Source organism: Podarcis liolepis, assembly GCF_965112155.1.
Source record: "Podarcis liolepis genome assembly, chromosome: 4".
In the NCBI taxonomy this organism is placed as follows: domain Eukaryota; kingdom Metazoa; phylum Chordata; class Lepidosauria; order Squamata; family Lacertidae; genus Podarcis; species Podarcis liolepis.
In genome coordinates this window covers 98,215,486-98,228,820 of record NC_139558.1, presented here as the reverse complement: position 1 = coordinate 98,228,820, position 13,335 = coordinate 98,215,486, and the positions used below count along the sequence as shown (strand labels likewise).

Genomic DNA, 13,335 nt, shown 5'->3' with positions numbered 1-13,335 from the left:
GTCCAGGCCGAGTGGGCAAGTGAGGATGCTTTTAAGCACGGGGTTGTGGAACTGGGGAACTGGTACCTTTTTCTGAGCACAATTCAAAGTGTTGGTGCTGATCTTGAAAGCCCTAAATGGCCTTGGCCCAGTAGACCTGAAGGAGCGTCTCCACACCCGTCATTCAGCCCGGACACTGAGGTCCAGCTCCGAGGGCCTTCTGGCGGTTCCCTCCCTGCGAGAAGCCAAGTTACAGGGAACCAGACAGAGGGCCTTCTCGGTAGTGGCACCTGCCCTGTGGAACGCCCTCCCACCAGATGTCAAAGAGAAAAACAACTACCAGACTTTTGGAAGACATCTCAAGGCAGCCCTGTTTAGGGAAGCTTTTAATGTCTGATGCATTACTGTATTTTAATAGTTTGTTGGAAGCCGCCCAGAGTGGCTGGGGAAGCCCAGCCAGATGGGCGGGGTATAAATAATAAATTATTTTACTGGATAACCCTCGGGTGTTCCTTACAGCTCCGTGAGTCTACATGGAACAGTGGATGCATTCTGCATCGGTCGAGCGCTGCCTTGCAAATGTAAAGGGAGACTCTTTTTCTCTTTCCGTTGCACAGCTACGACGGGGTGCCTTTCCTCATGCATGACAAGACGCTACGGAGGACGACGGATGTGGAGGCCGTCTTCCCAGAGAGGGCCTACACACATTCTTCCATGTTCAACTGGACAGACCTGGAGATGCTGAACGCCGGCGAATGGTTCCTCAAGGTATGTGGCCGAGTCTGGAGGGTGGGGTGGGTCTCCCCTGCCCTTGCTTGCTTGCTTGCTTGCTTGCTTTAATCAATCAATCAATCAATCAATCAATCAATCAATCAATCAATGGTGGTTGAAGCATTAGAGGGCAAGGCTCTGCTTCCCAAATTGGCCTTTCCAAACCAGCCTGGTTGTCTCCTTCTACACGATGGATGCTTTTGAGAACAGAACGAAGCACCCCATTAATCACCTTGAAAGACAGAGAGTGATCTTGAAAACGCCCTTGCGTCTTGGAGGAAGGTTTCCCCTTCATCCCTTCTCCTCTTTCTCCTCCTCGCTTTCAAGAAAGCTCGTGATGTGCAAAGCGTTTTTTTGCTGCCTCCCAGGATTCTTTACAAGATGTTTTGTCAGGGGGGCTGAGGGAAAAGAAAAGTTTGCAGAAACGAGTTAACGTGTCTCATTGGTTTTCCGGAATGGGCTTTTACGTTGTGCGAAAGCTCAAATGAAATCCGGAAATCGACGGCCAGGGAATAAGCTGCCGCGTGGATGTAGCCTAAAAGATGGCTTCCTCAAAAAATAAAAATGTTGGCTTCGAAAGCGATAACATTGAACGCTGGTCTCTCTGTTTGCTCCCCCTTCCCTCAGAACGATCCCTTCTGGACCGCCCAGTCGCTCTCCAGTTCCGACTTTGTCCGAGCCGCCAACCAGTCCGTCTGCAAGCTGGCCGAGATGCTGGAGGTGGTCAAGGGCAATGCCACCGTCCTCTTAAACTTCCAGAGCTTGCCCCGGGACCACCCTTACTACAGCGCTTTCATCAACATCACCCTGGAAACGGTCCTCGACTCGGGCATCCCTCAGCAGGCTGTGAGTTCCACGTCACTTTTGTAGGTAGATGCTGAATAATGGTTGTGGGGGCTTCTGCTTCGGTCGGAGAAGCAGAAAATAGAGGCGGGCTTGGGAGAGGTTCATGGGCAAAACAAGCTTTTTTGGGGGGGTCGCTGTAGCTTTCCGGAGGATGAGCGAGAAACGTCCCCCCAAAACCTGCCCCCTGCCGCCCACAAAATGCACCTTGCTCATTGCTGCTTGCTTCCGTCCTGAGTATTGCGGGGGATGGGAGTGGACTAGATGTTCCTTGGGGATCCCTCCTGATTCTATGAACTTCCTTTCTGATGTGCCTTGCCTTCTCATTGGCTACATGGTCCTAGCCAATCAGGCAGCACGTAGTCATGGTGATCAAATGGCGAGGGTGAATGAAGACCTCCCTTGCCCTCCCTTGGAATGGCCTGGTTGCTGAGGATTCATCATCATCATCATCATCATCATCATAAATTTATACTCTGCCCATCTGGCCGGGCCTCCCCAGCCACTCTGGGCGGCTTCCAATGGGATATTAAAAATATGATAAAAGATCAAACATTAAAAGCTTCCCTGAACAGGGCTGCTTTCAGATGTCAGGTACAGTGGTACCTCAGGTTACAGACGCTTCAGGTTACAGACTCCGCTAACCCAGAAATAGTACCTCGGGTTAAGAACTTTGCTTCAGGATGAGAACAGAAATCGTGCTCCAGTGGCGTGGCAGCAGTAGGAGGCCCCATTAGCTAAAGTGGTGCTTCAGTTTAAGAACAGTTTCAGGTTAAGAATGGACCTCTGGAATGAATTAAGTTCATAACCCGAGGTACCACTATAGTTGTTTATTTCCTTGACATCTGGTGGGAGGGCAGTCCACAGTTTGTTGTTGGTGCCATTGTCAAATCATTCCAGAGATGTTTCTCCTGCTGAGATCTTCCCTCATCCCGGAGCAGCTGTCTTCTGAGTGACAGCCCACCACTGATTATAGTGTCCCCAGTTCAAGACCCAAACCATTTCGTGAAGGTCCATTCAATGTGGGACATCTCTTCCTGATCTCTTCAACCTGGGATATCCGGGCAGCTGGGAGGCATCTGCCTAGAGCAGTGGTTTGGGCGGTGACATTTCCATGTGTCCTGAGATCCTGGCGCTGTGGTCTAAACCACTGAGCCTCTTGGGCTTGCCGATTGGAAGGTCAGCAGTTCGAATCCCCACAACGGGGTGAGCTCCTGTTGCTCTGTCCCAGCTCCTGCCAACCTAGCAGTTCGAAAGCACGCCAATGCAAGTAGATAAATAGGCACCACTGTGGCGGGAAGGTAAACAGCGTTTCCGTGTGCTCTGGTTTCCATCATGGTGTCCCATTTTGCCAGAAGCGGTTTAGCCCTGCCGGCCACATGACCCAGAAAGCTGTCAGATGACAAACGCTATCTGCCTTGGCCTGAAAAATGAGATGAGTACCGCCAGTGCCAGATTTACGTATAAGCTAAACAATCTATAGCTTAGGGCCCCACTCTCTTGGGGGCCCCAAAAAAATTTTAAAGGAAAAAAAACCTGGATGTACATTTCCATAATATAAGATAAAAATCAAATCAAATAAAACACAACAGTGTTTTGTGTTGTGTAGGCTCCTATTAGGTCCATAAATCATCATATATAGCATATATTCCACACAAAAACAGCGACCATTTGTTGTTGACAAAGGACAGCTGGAGATATAAAATTCCCCATTACCTTCAGTAGCTCAGGGCCTCATCAAACCTCCATCCGGCCCTGAGTACCGCAACCCCATAGTTGCATTTGACTGGACTTAACTGTTCAAGGGACGTGGGTGGCGCTGTGGTCTAAACCACAGAGCCTAGGGCTTGCCAATCAGAAGGTCGGCGGTTCGAATCCCCGTGATGGGGTGCGCTCCCGTTGCTCGGTCCCTGCTCCTGCCAACCTAGCAGTTCGAAAGCACGTCAAAGTGCAAGTAGATAAATAGGCGTGAAGGTAAATGGTGTTTCCGTGCGCTGCTCTGGTTCACCAGAAGCAGCTTAGTCCTGCTGGCCACATGACCCGGAAGCTGTACGTTGGCTCCGTCGGCCAATAAAGCGAGATGAGCGCCGCAAACCCAGAGTCGGCCTAATGGTCAGGGGTCCCTTTAACTTTAACTGTCCAGGGGTCCTTTGCCTTTACCTTTACCTTTTACCAAACAGCCTTTCCAGTTAAGGGTGTGAGAGTTATGTTGTTGTTGCTCGCCGCATTCAATCCTGAAGTATCTCACACACCCACATATGGAGCAATTAACTTGGGGGACGACCCCACATTTAGTTTCCATCTGTTCTTCCTAAGAACACCGGCAGCCAGTTTCCAATCCGACGTGTGTCTTGCTCCACCGGGTCCTCATTCAAGGAGGCCGCCTGCTTTCATCCTGCCAGCCTTTTCTCTTCATCCACCCCCAAAAATAACCTTTTGGAGGCAGCGTTCGTGCTTCTAGCTTGGTTTAATTCTGCCTGTTGAGGACACAGGTTCTATCCACAAGGGCATCTTATTATGTTGTTACATTGCATTGCATTAGCTTGGCATCCCTCCAATGAGCTCACGGTGGTGTATGTAGCTCTTCTGATTTTATCTTTACAACAACCCTGCGAGGTATGCTAGGCAGAGAGGGAGTGTGTCAGGCAACGGGCGTCCCAATCTGCCAATTTGGAAGGGTATAAACTCAGCCAGAGAGGTGGGTCCCACAAAACGAAATCCCTTCACTGCCAAAGGACAGAGGAGGCGAAACCTCAGGACCTGGCTATAATTATACAGCGAAGGCTCTCTAGATGCTACTTTGGACTGAAAAGACCAGATGATTGTTAGCAATGGGAAATAATTTCAGGTTGGGGAGAGAGAGAGAGAGAGAGAGAGAGAGAGAGAGAGAGAGAGAGAGAAAGTATCTCTCTCTCTCTCTCCAACCTGAAATTATTTCCCATTGCTAACAATCATCTGGTCTTTTATTTGCACTGATCGGACGCGGGTGGCGCTGTGGGTTAAACTACAGAACCTAGGACTTGCTGATCAGAAGGTCAGCGGTTCGAATCCCCGTGACGGGGTGAGCTCCCGTTGCTCAGTCCCTGCTCCTGCCAACCTAGCAGTTTGAAAGCGAGTCAAAGTGCAAGTAGATAAATAGGTACCACTCCGGCGGAGAGGCAAACGGCGTTTCTGTGCGCTGCTCTGGTTCGCCAGAAGCGGCTTAGTCATGCTGGCCACATGACCCGGAAGCTGTATTCCGGCTCCCTTGGCCAATAAAGCGAGATGAGCGCTGCAACCCCAGAGTCGGCCACGACTGGACCTAATGGTCAGGGGTCCCTTTACCTTTACCTATTTACACTGATCAGGAAACCACACTCAAGACTGCTGTGCCCAGATACACAATGGTACGTTTACATAACACAGAAATGTTCCATAATTTTAAAGTGAAATATTTGCACCAATTTTAAGCCGTGGTTTTGAGAAACTGTTTTTGCTCCTTGAGCGAGGAGTGCAATCTTTTGTAAAGCAATGCCAACCGTTGAAAAGCTTTTGCAGCCTTGACCTCTTGGTAATGTCTGCGCTAGAAAAGTGCAACCTGTGCTGCTGATATAAGTAGTACGACTCATGCAACACGTTGGTGACTCATATACACACAATAATTACCAAAATAATTATACATTCTTTATCAGTCTTCTGAGAAAAATATAAAACCTTGTGCAAAGCCACAGAAACTTGCAAACTGTCCAGTCTAAGATGAACTTATAATGTCTGATTTCAATAGATTTTTCAAACGCTCTTTTCTAACGGCGACTGCTACCGGGTTCCTTTCGTTTTGTTTTGTGCCCCATCAGGTGATGTGGTTGCCCGACTCTGACCGCCGACTGGTCCAAGAGGTTGCCCCGGGTTTCCAGCAGACCTCTGGCATCAAGGCTGGGGCTCAGCCTTTGAGGGACAGAGGCTTTCAGAAGCTGAACCTGCGCTACACCAAAGTCACCAGGGACGATATCAGGTCTGCTGTGGGCTTTCGCTCTTCCACATGCCTTTGGTCTCGTTCTCATAAGCATCCTTATCTTTCTGGACTGTACCACTTTCGGCCCAAGGGAAGCTTTCATGACGGAACGTTCCTCCCATTTTTTAAAAAAAAGAGAAACGTAAACCGACACCCTTGCTTCTAGAAAAGTAGAGTGCCAGGGAAGGTAATGTCTAGATTTGGCTTCTCCCTGATGCGCTGGCTTTCTGAGGTCAGGGAAGCCTGCAATCTACATGAATTATGACCAGGGGTGGGGTGATAGTGTCACACACAGTTCATCATTCCTCCCACCAAAATATCTAGGGAAATCAGGAGGGGTTTTGCCACATAATGAAATTGTAGAATAAATTCCTCAAGGCAAGGCGCTTTACAGGAAGCTGAACTATGGGTACCTTCCAGCTCTATGATTTTGTGACTCCTGCAAGTGAAATAGATTGCAGAATTGACCTTCTTGTTAGCAGATACGACTACGGCCCTGAACAGAGCTAGCGGCGGAGGAAAAGGCCTTTTGACAGGGGTGCCTAATGATGACTAAGGGCCTGCAGAGACAATTGCATGCCTGGAACGTAATGGATGGCTTTGTGAGGCTGCCTCTAATATCCTCTCTGGGCACTTTGAGAGACAAGCTCCAATCCACTTGCCACGCTCCTTATCTCTCTAGCAGCCGCTGCTGTTACCATGGAGCTGTGAAGAAGTCCAAGGTCCCGGTTTTTATTTCAGAAATTACTTTGTGCGCAAAAAACCCCCAGCCCATTAATAGCCTTTGATCCGTCCGTCTTATCTTTCGACGGACGTTGGCTGGGACACTTTCCTAGAACAACGTGTGGTTGCGGTTTGCCGATTGGGGAACAGGCTGGAATAATATTTTGGGGATGTAGATCGGGAGCAAGTGAAGGCGTTTGTTTTGCAGATGGATGAGAAACGTTTGCTTCTCAGCCTCGTCGTGTTTGCTTGTTTGTTCCCTCGGGGGGTTGAACCAACATTTGCGGGTGCTGCTGTGACCCTCAAAAACCCACAGTGTATGAGAGACACTTTGCTCTTCCTGCTCAAATCAACTCTGCACTGGCTCAGTGTCTCCTGTATTGAACAAAATAAAAAAAAATCCTTCCCGTACCACCTTAGATACCAACTAAGTTTGTTATTGGTATGAGCTTTCATGTGCATACACACTTCTTCAGATAAGTGCACACTTCTTCAGATAAGTGTTCATGCACACGAAAGCATGGTCTCTTAGGTGCTACTGGAAGGATTTTTTTTATTTTGTTTCGACTACGGCAGACCAACACGGCTACCTACCTGCAACTCCTGTATTGAACATCCCCCTTTAAACGTGCCCACAGTGCATTGCATGCTAAAATCATTCGCCCAGCCTCTCCCCTCCCATTCCAAACAGAAGAGAGTTGCAGTGAGCTTGCCTCTGTGAGCGAGCGGGCAATGGGCGACGTGGGCGCCATTGCTTCACTGACAGAGCAGTTGATGGCTTGGTTAGGGCCTGCCTTCATCGCTGCAAATAAAACAGGAGCACAACGTATGACAACGTTGTTGCTAGACTGTACGACTCCATAGTGGTTGGCCTCCGTCGGCCTTGAGAGACAATGGAGTGTGCCTCTGGAGGTAAAGCCTAACCGCTGGAGAATCAGCTTTGGCTGCAGAGATCAGTGACTCGAAACTGCTTCCTCCCGCATTGCTTCTGAAGATATAATAATAATTTATTATTTGTACCCCGCCCATCTGGCCGGGCTTTCCCAGCCACTCTGGGCAGCTTCCAAGATTAAAAATACATTAAAATGTCACACATTAAAAACTTCCCTGAACAGGGCTGCCTTCAGATGTCTTCTAAATGTCAGGTAGTTGTTTATCTCTTTGACATCTGATGGGAGGGTGTTCCACAGGGCGGGTGCCACCACTGAGAAGGCCCTCTGCCTGGTTCCCTGTAACTTGGCCTCTCGCAGTGAGGGAACCACCAGAAGGCCCTCAGCACTGGGCCTCAGCGTCTGGGCAGAACGATGAGGGTGTAGATGCTCCTTCAGGTCTACTGGGCCTTTGAGGCCGTTTAGGGCTTTCAAGCTCAGCACCAACACTTTGAATTGTGCTCAGAAACATATTGGGAGTCAATGTAGGTCTTTCAGGACCGTTGTTATGTGGTCTCGGCGGCCGCTCCCAGTCACCAGTCTAGCTGCCGCTTTCTGGATTAGTTGTAGTTTAGATCTCCCTATAGGCAGCAGGTATATTCAGAAGCAGAGTACCCTCAAGTACCAGACACTGAGGACAGGCAGGGGAACGGCCTTCGTTGCTGCCTTTTTGGCGTTCTCCTTCTCGAACCTTGGTGATATGGCCTGAAGCCAAAATTTGACTCCCCCCTCCAGCCCTCACCCAGGCTTGGGGAAGCAAGCATAAGAGCTCTTTCAGGGTCTCAGAGCCCTTCACCCTCCTTCCTAAAGCCCAGTAAGCAGTTGCCCAGCTTTGGGAAGGAAGAGGATGACCCTGGGACCTTCTCAAAGCCCTCATACGTCCTGTGGCGCTGTGGTCTAAACCACTGAGCCTCTTGGGCTTGCCGATCAGAAGCTTGGGGGTTCGAATCCCCTTGACGGAGTGAGGTTCTGTTGTTTTGTCCCAGCTCCTGCCAACCTAGCAGTTTGAAAGCACACCAGTGCAAGTAGATAAATAGGTACCACTGTGGCGGGAAGGTAAACAGCGTTTCCGTATACTCTGGTTTCCGTTATGGTGTTCCATTGTGCCAGAAGCTGTTTAGTCCTGCTGCCCACATGACCCGGAAAGCTGTCTGTAGACAAATGCCAGCTCTCTCGGCCTGAAAGCGAGATGATCGCCACAACCCCATAGTCGCCTTTGACTGGACTTAACCATCCAGGGGACCTTTACCTTTTATCTTTACCTGCCTCCTTCCCAAAGCTGGAGAAGCGCTTACCAGACTTTGAAAAGGTACCACCTCAGCCAGTGCGGGCAAGCCAATGGCGCTGCCCTACAATGGCCTCTGTTCTCCGATGTGGTTCTCTGACGGCAGAATCTGGGACCAGACAGAACCCAGCGTCCCAGCGAGATCCAGCAAATGCCATTTTGACGTTCTTCTGCGCTTTTTAAGGCCCGTCCTTCTCCTCGCTCTGCTTTCTCGACAGGGAATACGCCATGGCGAACTTGAGCGTCAATCTGTTTGTCGTGAACGAGCCATGGCTCTACTCTGTCCTGTGGTGCTCCGGGGTCCAGTCCGTCACCTCCGACAACTCTCGCGTCCTCAGCAGGCTGCGTTCCCCCGTCTGGATGATGGTAAGAAGGGCTGTGGCTTTGCGTCTGTTCATTTCCAGGTGTATGAACGTCAGGAGGAGAAGCAGCCTGCTGGAAGAGGCCTGCCGGGTTGTGGGCATCTGAGGGAGCTGAATGCTGCAAGATCCGGTACTGATAAAAGAAAGCCCCTTTTCACACAGCACGGAGTTAAACTGTGGAACTCCTTGCCTCAAGAGGCAGGGATGGCCACCAACTTGGGTGGCTTTGAAAGAGGATCGGACAAATTCATGACAGAGGATAACATAACATAACATAACATAACATAACATAACATAACATAACATAACATAACATAACATAGCATAGCATAGCATAGCATAGCATAGCATAGCATAGCATAGCATAGCATAGCATAGCATAACAAACATAACATAACATAACATAACATAACATAACATAACATAACATAACATAGCATAGCATAGCATAGCATAGCATAGCATAGCATAGCATAGCATAGCATAGCATAACATAACATAACATAACAAACATAACATAACAAACATAACATAACATAACATAACATAACATAACATAACATAACATAACATAACATAACAACATAACATAATATGTGGTACCTCGGGTTAAGAACTTAATTCGTTCTGGAGGTTTGTTCTTAACCTGAAACTGTCCTTAACCTGAGAGACCACTTTAGCTAATGGGAACTCCCGCTGCTGCCATGCCGCCGGAGCACGATTTCTGTTCTCATCCTGAAGCAAAGTTCTTAACCCGAGGTAATATTTCTGGGTTAGCGGAGTCTGTAACCTGAAGCGTCTGTAACCCAAGGTACCACTGTAATATAATTATTTATACCCCGCCCACCCAGCTGGGTTTCCCCAGCTACTTGGGCGGCTTCCAACCCAAATGAGAGGCTGTGAGAGCCACACTGTGAGAGCCAGTGTGGTGTAGTGGTTAAGAGCGGTGGACTCATAATCTGGGGAACCGGGTTCGCGTCTCTGCTCCTCCACATGCAGCTGCTGGGTGACCTTGGGCCAGTCACACTTCTCTGAAGTCTCTCAGCCCCACTCACCTCACAGAGTGTTTGTTGTGGGGGAGGAAGGGAAAGGAGAATGTTAGCCGCTTCGAGACTCCTTCGGGTAGTGGATATCAAATCCAAACTACTACTACTACTCCTCCTCCTCCTCCTCCTCCTCTTCTTCTTCTTCTTCTTCTTCTTCTTCTTCTTCTTCTTCTTCTTCCTCCTCCAACAAGAGATTAAAAATGCATTAAAACATCAGTCATAAAAAACTTCCCTAAACAGGGCTTCCTTCAGATGTCTTCTAAACGTCGGGTAGTTGTTTGTTTCCTTGACATCTGTTGGGAGGGTGTTTCACTGGGTGGGCGCCACCACCGAAAAGGCCCTCTGCCTGGTTCCCTGTAACCTCACTTTTTGTAGCAAGGGAACCGCCAGAAGGCCCTCGGAGCTGGACCTCAGTGTCCGGGCAGAACGATGGGGGTGGAGATGCTCCTTCAGGTATACTGGGCCGAGGCCGTTTAGGGCTTTCAAGGTCAGCACCAACACTTTGAATTGTGCCCAGAAATGTACTGGGAGCCAATGTAGGTCTTTCAAGACCGGTGTTATGTGGTCTCGGCGGCTGCTCCCAGTCACCAGTCTGGCTGCCACATTCTGGATTAGTTGCAGTTTCCGGGTCACCTTCAAAGGTAGCGCAGAGCGCATTGCAGTAGTCCAAGCGGGAGATAGCTAGAGCATGCACCACTCTGGCTAGACAATCCGAAAAGGGCTCTTAGTGGCTACTAGGTACTGCCTCCACAGCAATGCTTTTGCAGATCCTTCCCCCGCCCAAAAATGCCACAAATACTTATTATTGTTTTTATTATTTATTAAATATGTGTACTGATCTCCGTCCGTATATCTCAGGGTGGTTCACAACACAGAAATGCAAATTTAAACCCCCCCCCCCACAAAATCCACATTGAAAACAAGAACGAAACTGGTATACGCTTCAAACGTAGGGCCAAAAGCTTCAGTAAAAAGGAAAGGTTTTGCCTGGTGCCTTAAGCTAGACTACAGAGCATCAGGTGAGCTTCCCTGGGGGGAAGGGCATTCCACAAATGGGGAGCCAGCGTTGAAAAGGCCCTGCTCTTGTTTTGCCGCCTGCTGGACCTCCCATGGAGGGGCTCAGGGAGAAGGGCCTCAGAGGATGATCACAGGGTGTGGGCTGCTGCTTATGGGGAGAACCCATAAGAGTCTTTGAGGTACTGGGGTCCTGCATAAGGCTTTATAGGTAAAAATCAGCACTTTGAATTGGGCCCCGAAACATCATAGAGGAGGCTGTGGTTCATACAGGGCTTTATATATATATATATATATATATATATATATATATATATTTGTTTTCGTAGATTTTCACGGGTACAGGAATGCAGGTTTTGGTGTCCTCGGGTGTCTTCCCGTGTAAAAGTTGGGGTGTCTAGGCGACGTTTCGACGAGGTCCCACTCGTCATCCTCAGGCTGGTGCTTTCGGCTTCTTGTCACTGGAACAGAGCCAGTGACAAGAAGCCGAAAGCACCAGCCTGAGGATGACGAGTGGGACCTCGTCGAAACGTCGCCTAGACACCCCAACTTTTACACGGGAAGACACCCGAGGACACCAAAACCTGCATATATATATATATATATATATATATATATATAATATTTATTAAAGTTTCAGAAAAAGGAATTACATAAAAACAAAAAATACAAAAGTAAAAGACAAAAATAAAAATACAAGAAAAATACAGAATAGGTACACTTACAGAAAAAAGAAAAAAAGGAAAAATAAAAAATCAACCTTTCCATATCTTACATTCATATCCTTGTTTCCCTGACCTCCTCACAGTGGCGTAGCGTGGGGGGTGCAGGGGGGGCCGGCCGCACCGGGCGCAACATCTGGGGGTTAGGGTTAGGGGGTGCAAATCCACGGGTTAGGGGGCGCAAATCCACGGGTTAGGGGGCGCAAATTACTTGCCTTGCCCCGGGTGCTGACAACCCACGCTACGCCACTGCCTCCTCATACCTCCCTTTTTTGTATTCCAATTCAATTAATTAATTCAGCAATTTCTTTCCCTCCTTATTATCCTGATCTTTGATCTTAATATATTATAACATTAAATTTTTACCTATTTAGAAATCCAATTTTTCCATATTCTTTTATATCATTACAGCTAGAAACCGCTTAACGTCAATCAAACATCATTCTAACATTCATTAATTTTGCAATACTTCTGTAAATAGTCTTTAAATTTCTTCCAATCTTCTTCCACCGACTCTTCTCCCTGGTCTCGGATTCTACCAGTCCTTTCCGCCAATTCCATGTAGTCCATCACTTTCATCCATACAGGGCTTTCCTGGGGTTATCTTCTTGCTCCGACACACATGCACACGATTATACTTCTTATTACTGAAAGAGAAAGGGGATAAACCTCTACTCGGGTCAAATCCATTCGTTGATTAAAGGGGGAAAGCAAATTGGCAGTGCTTGCAACTTCTGCTGCTGCAGCTCCCAGTTTAGTGGCCCAGGGCACCATCTAGTGGTCGCGAAAGCACTTACTCTTAATTCATGTGCAGGCATTTATTTGAGCTCCAGTCTTATTGCTTAGTTTGGTAGATTAATAAACTAAAGCTTTGGATCGGGGTGGTTCTCCTGACCAAGGGCTGACTTGACCTGTGGACAATACTCTGGCGCCTGAGTGTCAAAATAGACGTGGTCAAAGTGTAAAACTGAGCACGGCTTTTTTAAAAAAGCAAATATTGGGTAGAGGGCCATGAAAACCTTTTGGCAATGCAGCAGGAAGCCTCGGGGAATGATCATATATATTGATTGATTGATCAATAGATATAGATATGGAAATATTTGGGGGGACTTGAGGGCCGCAATTTGTTTGGCTTCAAAAATTTGCTTTAAAAAGTTTCCTGTTTTAAAAATGAATTTTGAAGGATATTTGGAGCAACAGAAGACCTCTTGCGGTCTAGATTCCATGGCGTAAGCCCCCCTATCCTTTTGTTTTAGAACTGTGAATTAAGGTCACGGTTTTCGAAGCTGCTTCGCTCCTGGTGTTACTGTAAGAGAAGGAATAATAATAATAATAATAATAATAATAGTTTTATTCTTTATACCCCGCCCATCTGGTTGGCTTTCCCCAGCCACTCTGGGCAGCTCCCAACAGATTAAAAACAGAATAAAACATCAAACATTAAAAACTTCCCTAAAACAGGGCTGCCTTTAGATGTCTTCTTAAATTCAGGTAGTTGTTTATTTCCTTAACATCTGATGGGAGGGCGTTCTGCAGGGCAGGCACCACTACCGAGAAGGCCCTTTGCCTAGTTCCCTGTAGCCTCACTTCTTGCAGGGGTGGAACTGCCAGAAGGCCCTCGGAGCTGGACCTCAGTGTCCGGGCTGAATGATGGGAGTGGAGACGCTCCT

The 13,335-nt window shown here is 48.1% G+C and overlaps 1 protein-coding gene across 3 annotated transcripts in view; it reads left to right on the top strand.

The window, feature by feature from the left end:
- The window catches only part of GDPD5 (glycerophosphodiester phosphodiesterase domain containing 5), a 168,423-nt gene that overhangs the window by 142,306 nt on the left and 12,782 nt on the right, over positions 1-13,335 (top strand). For all 3 annotated transcript variants that reach the window (XM_083499662.1, XM_083499661.1, XM_083499663.1), the window contains exons 10-13: positions 597-747; positions 1,378-1,596; positions 5,427-5,584; positions 8,740-8,887. In XM_083499662.1, the coding sequence (XP_083355788.1) occupies positions 597-747; positions 1,378-1,596; positions 5,427-5,584; positions 8,740-8,887 (676 nt within the window). The remainder of the gene's footprint in view (positions 1-596; positions 748-1,377; positions 1,597-5,426; positions 5,585-8,739; positions 8,888-13,335) is intronic.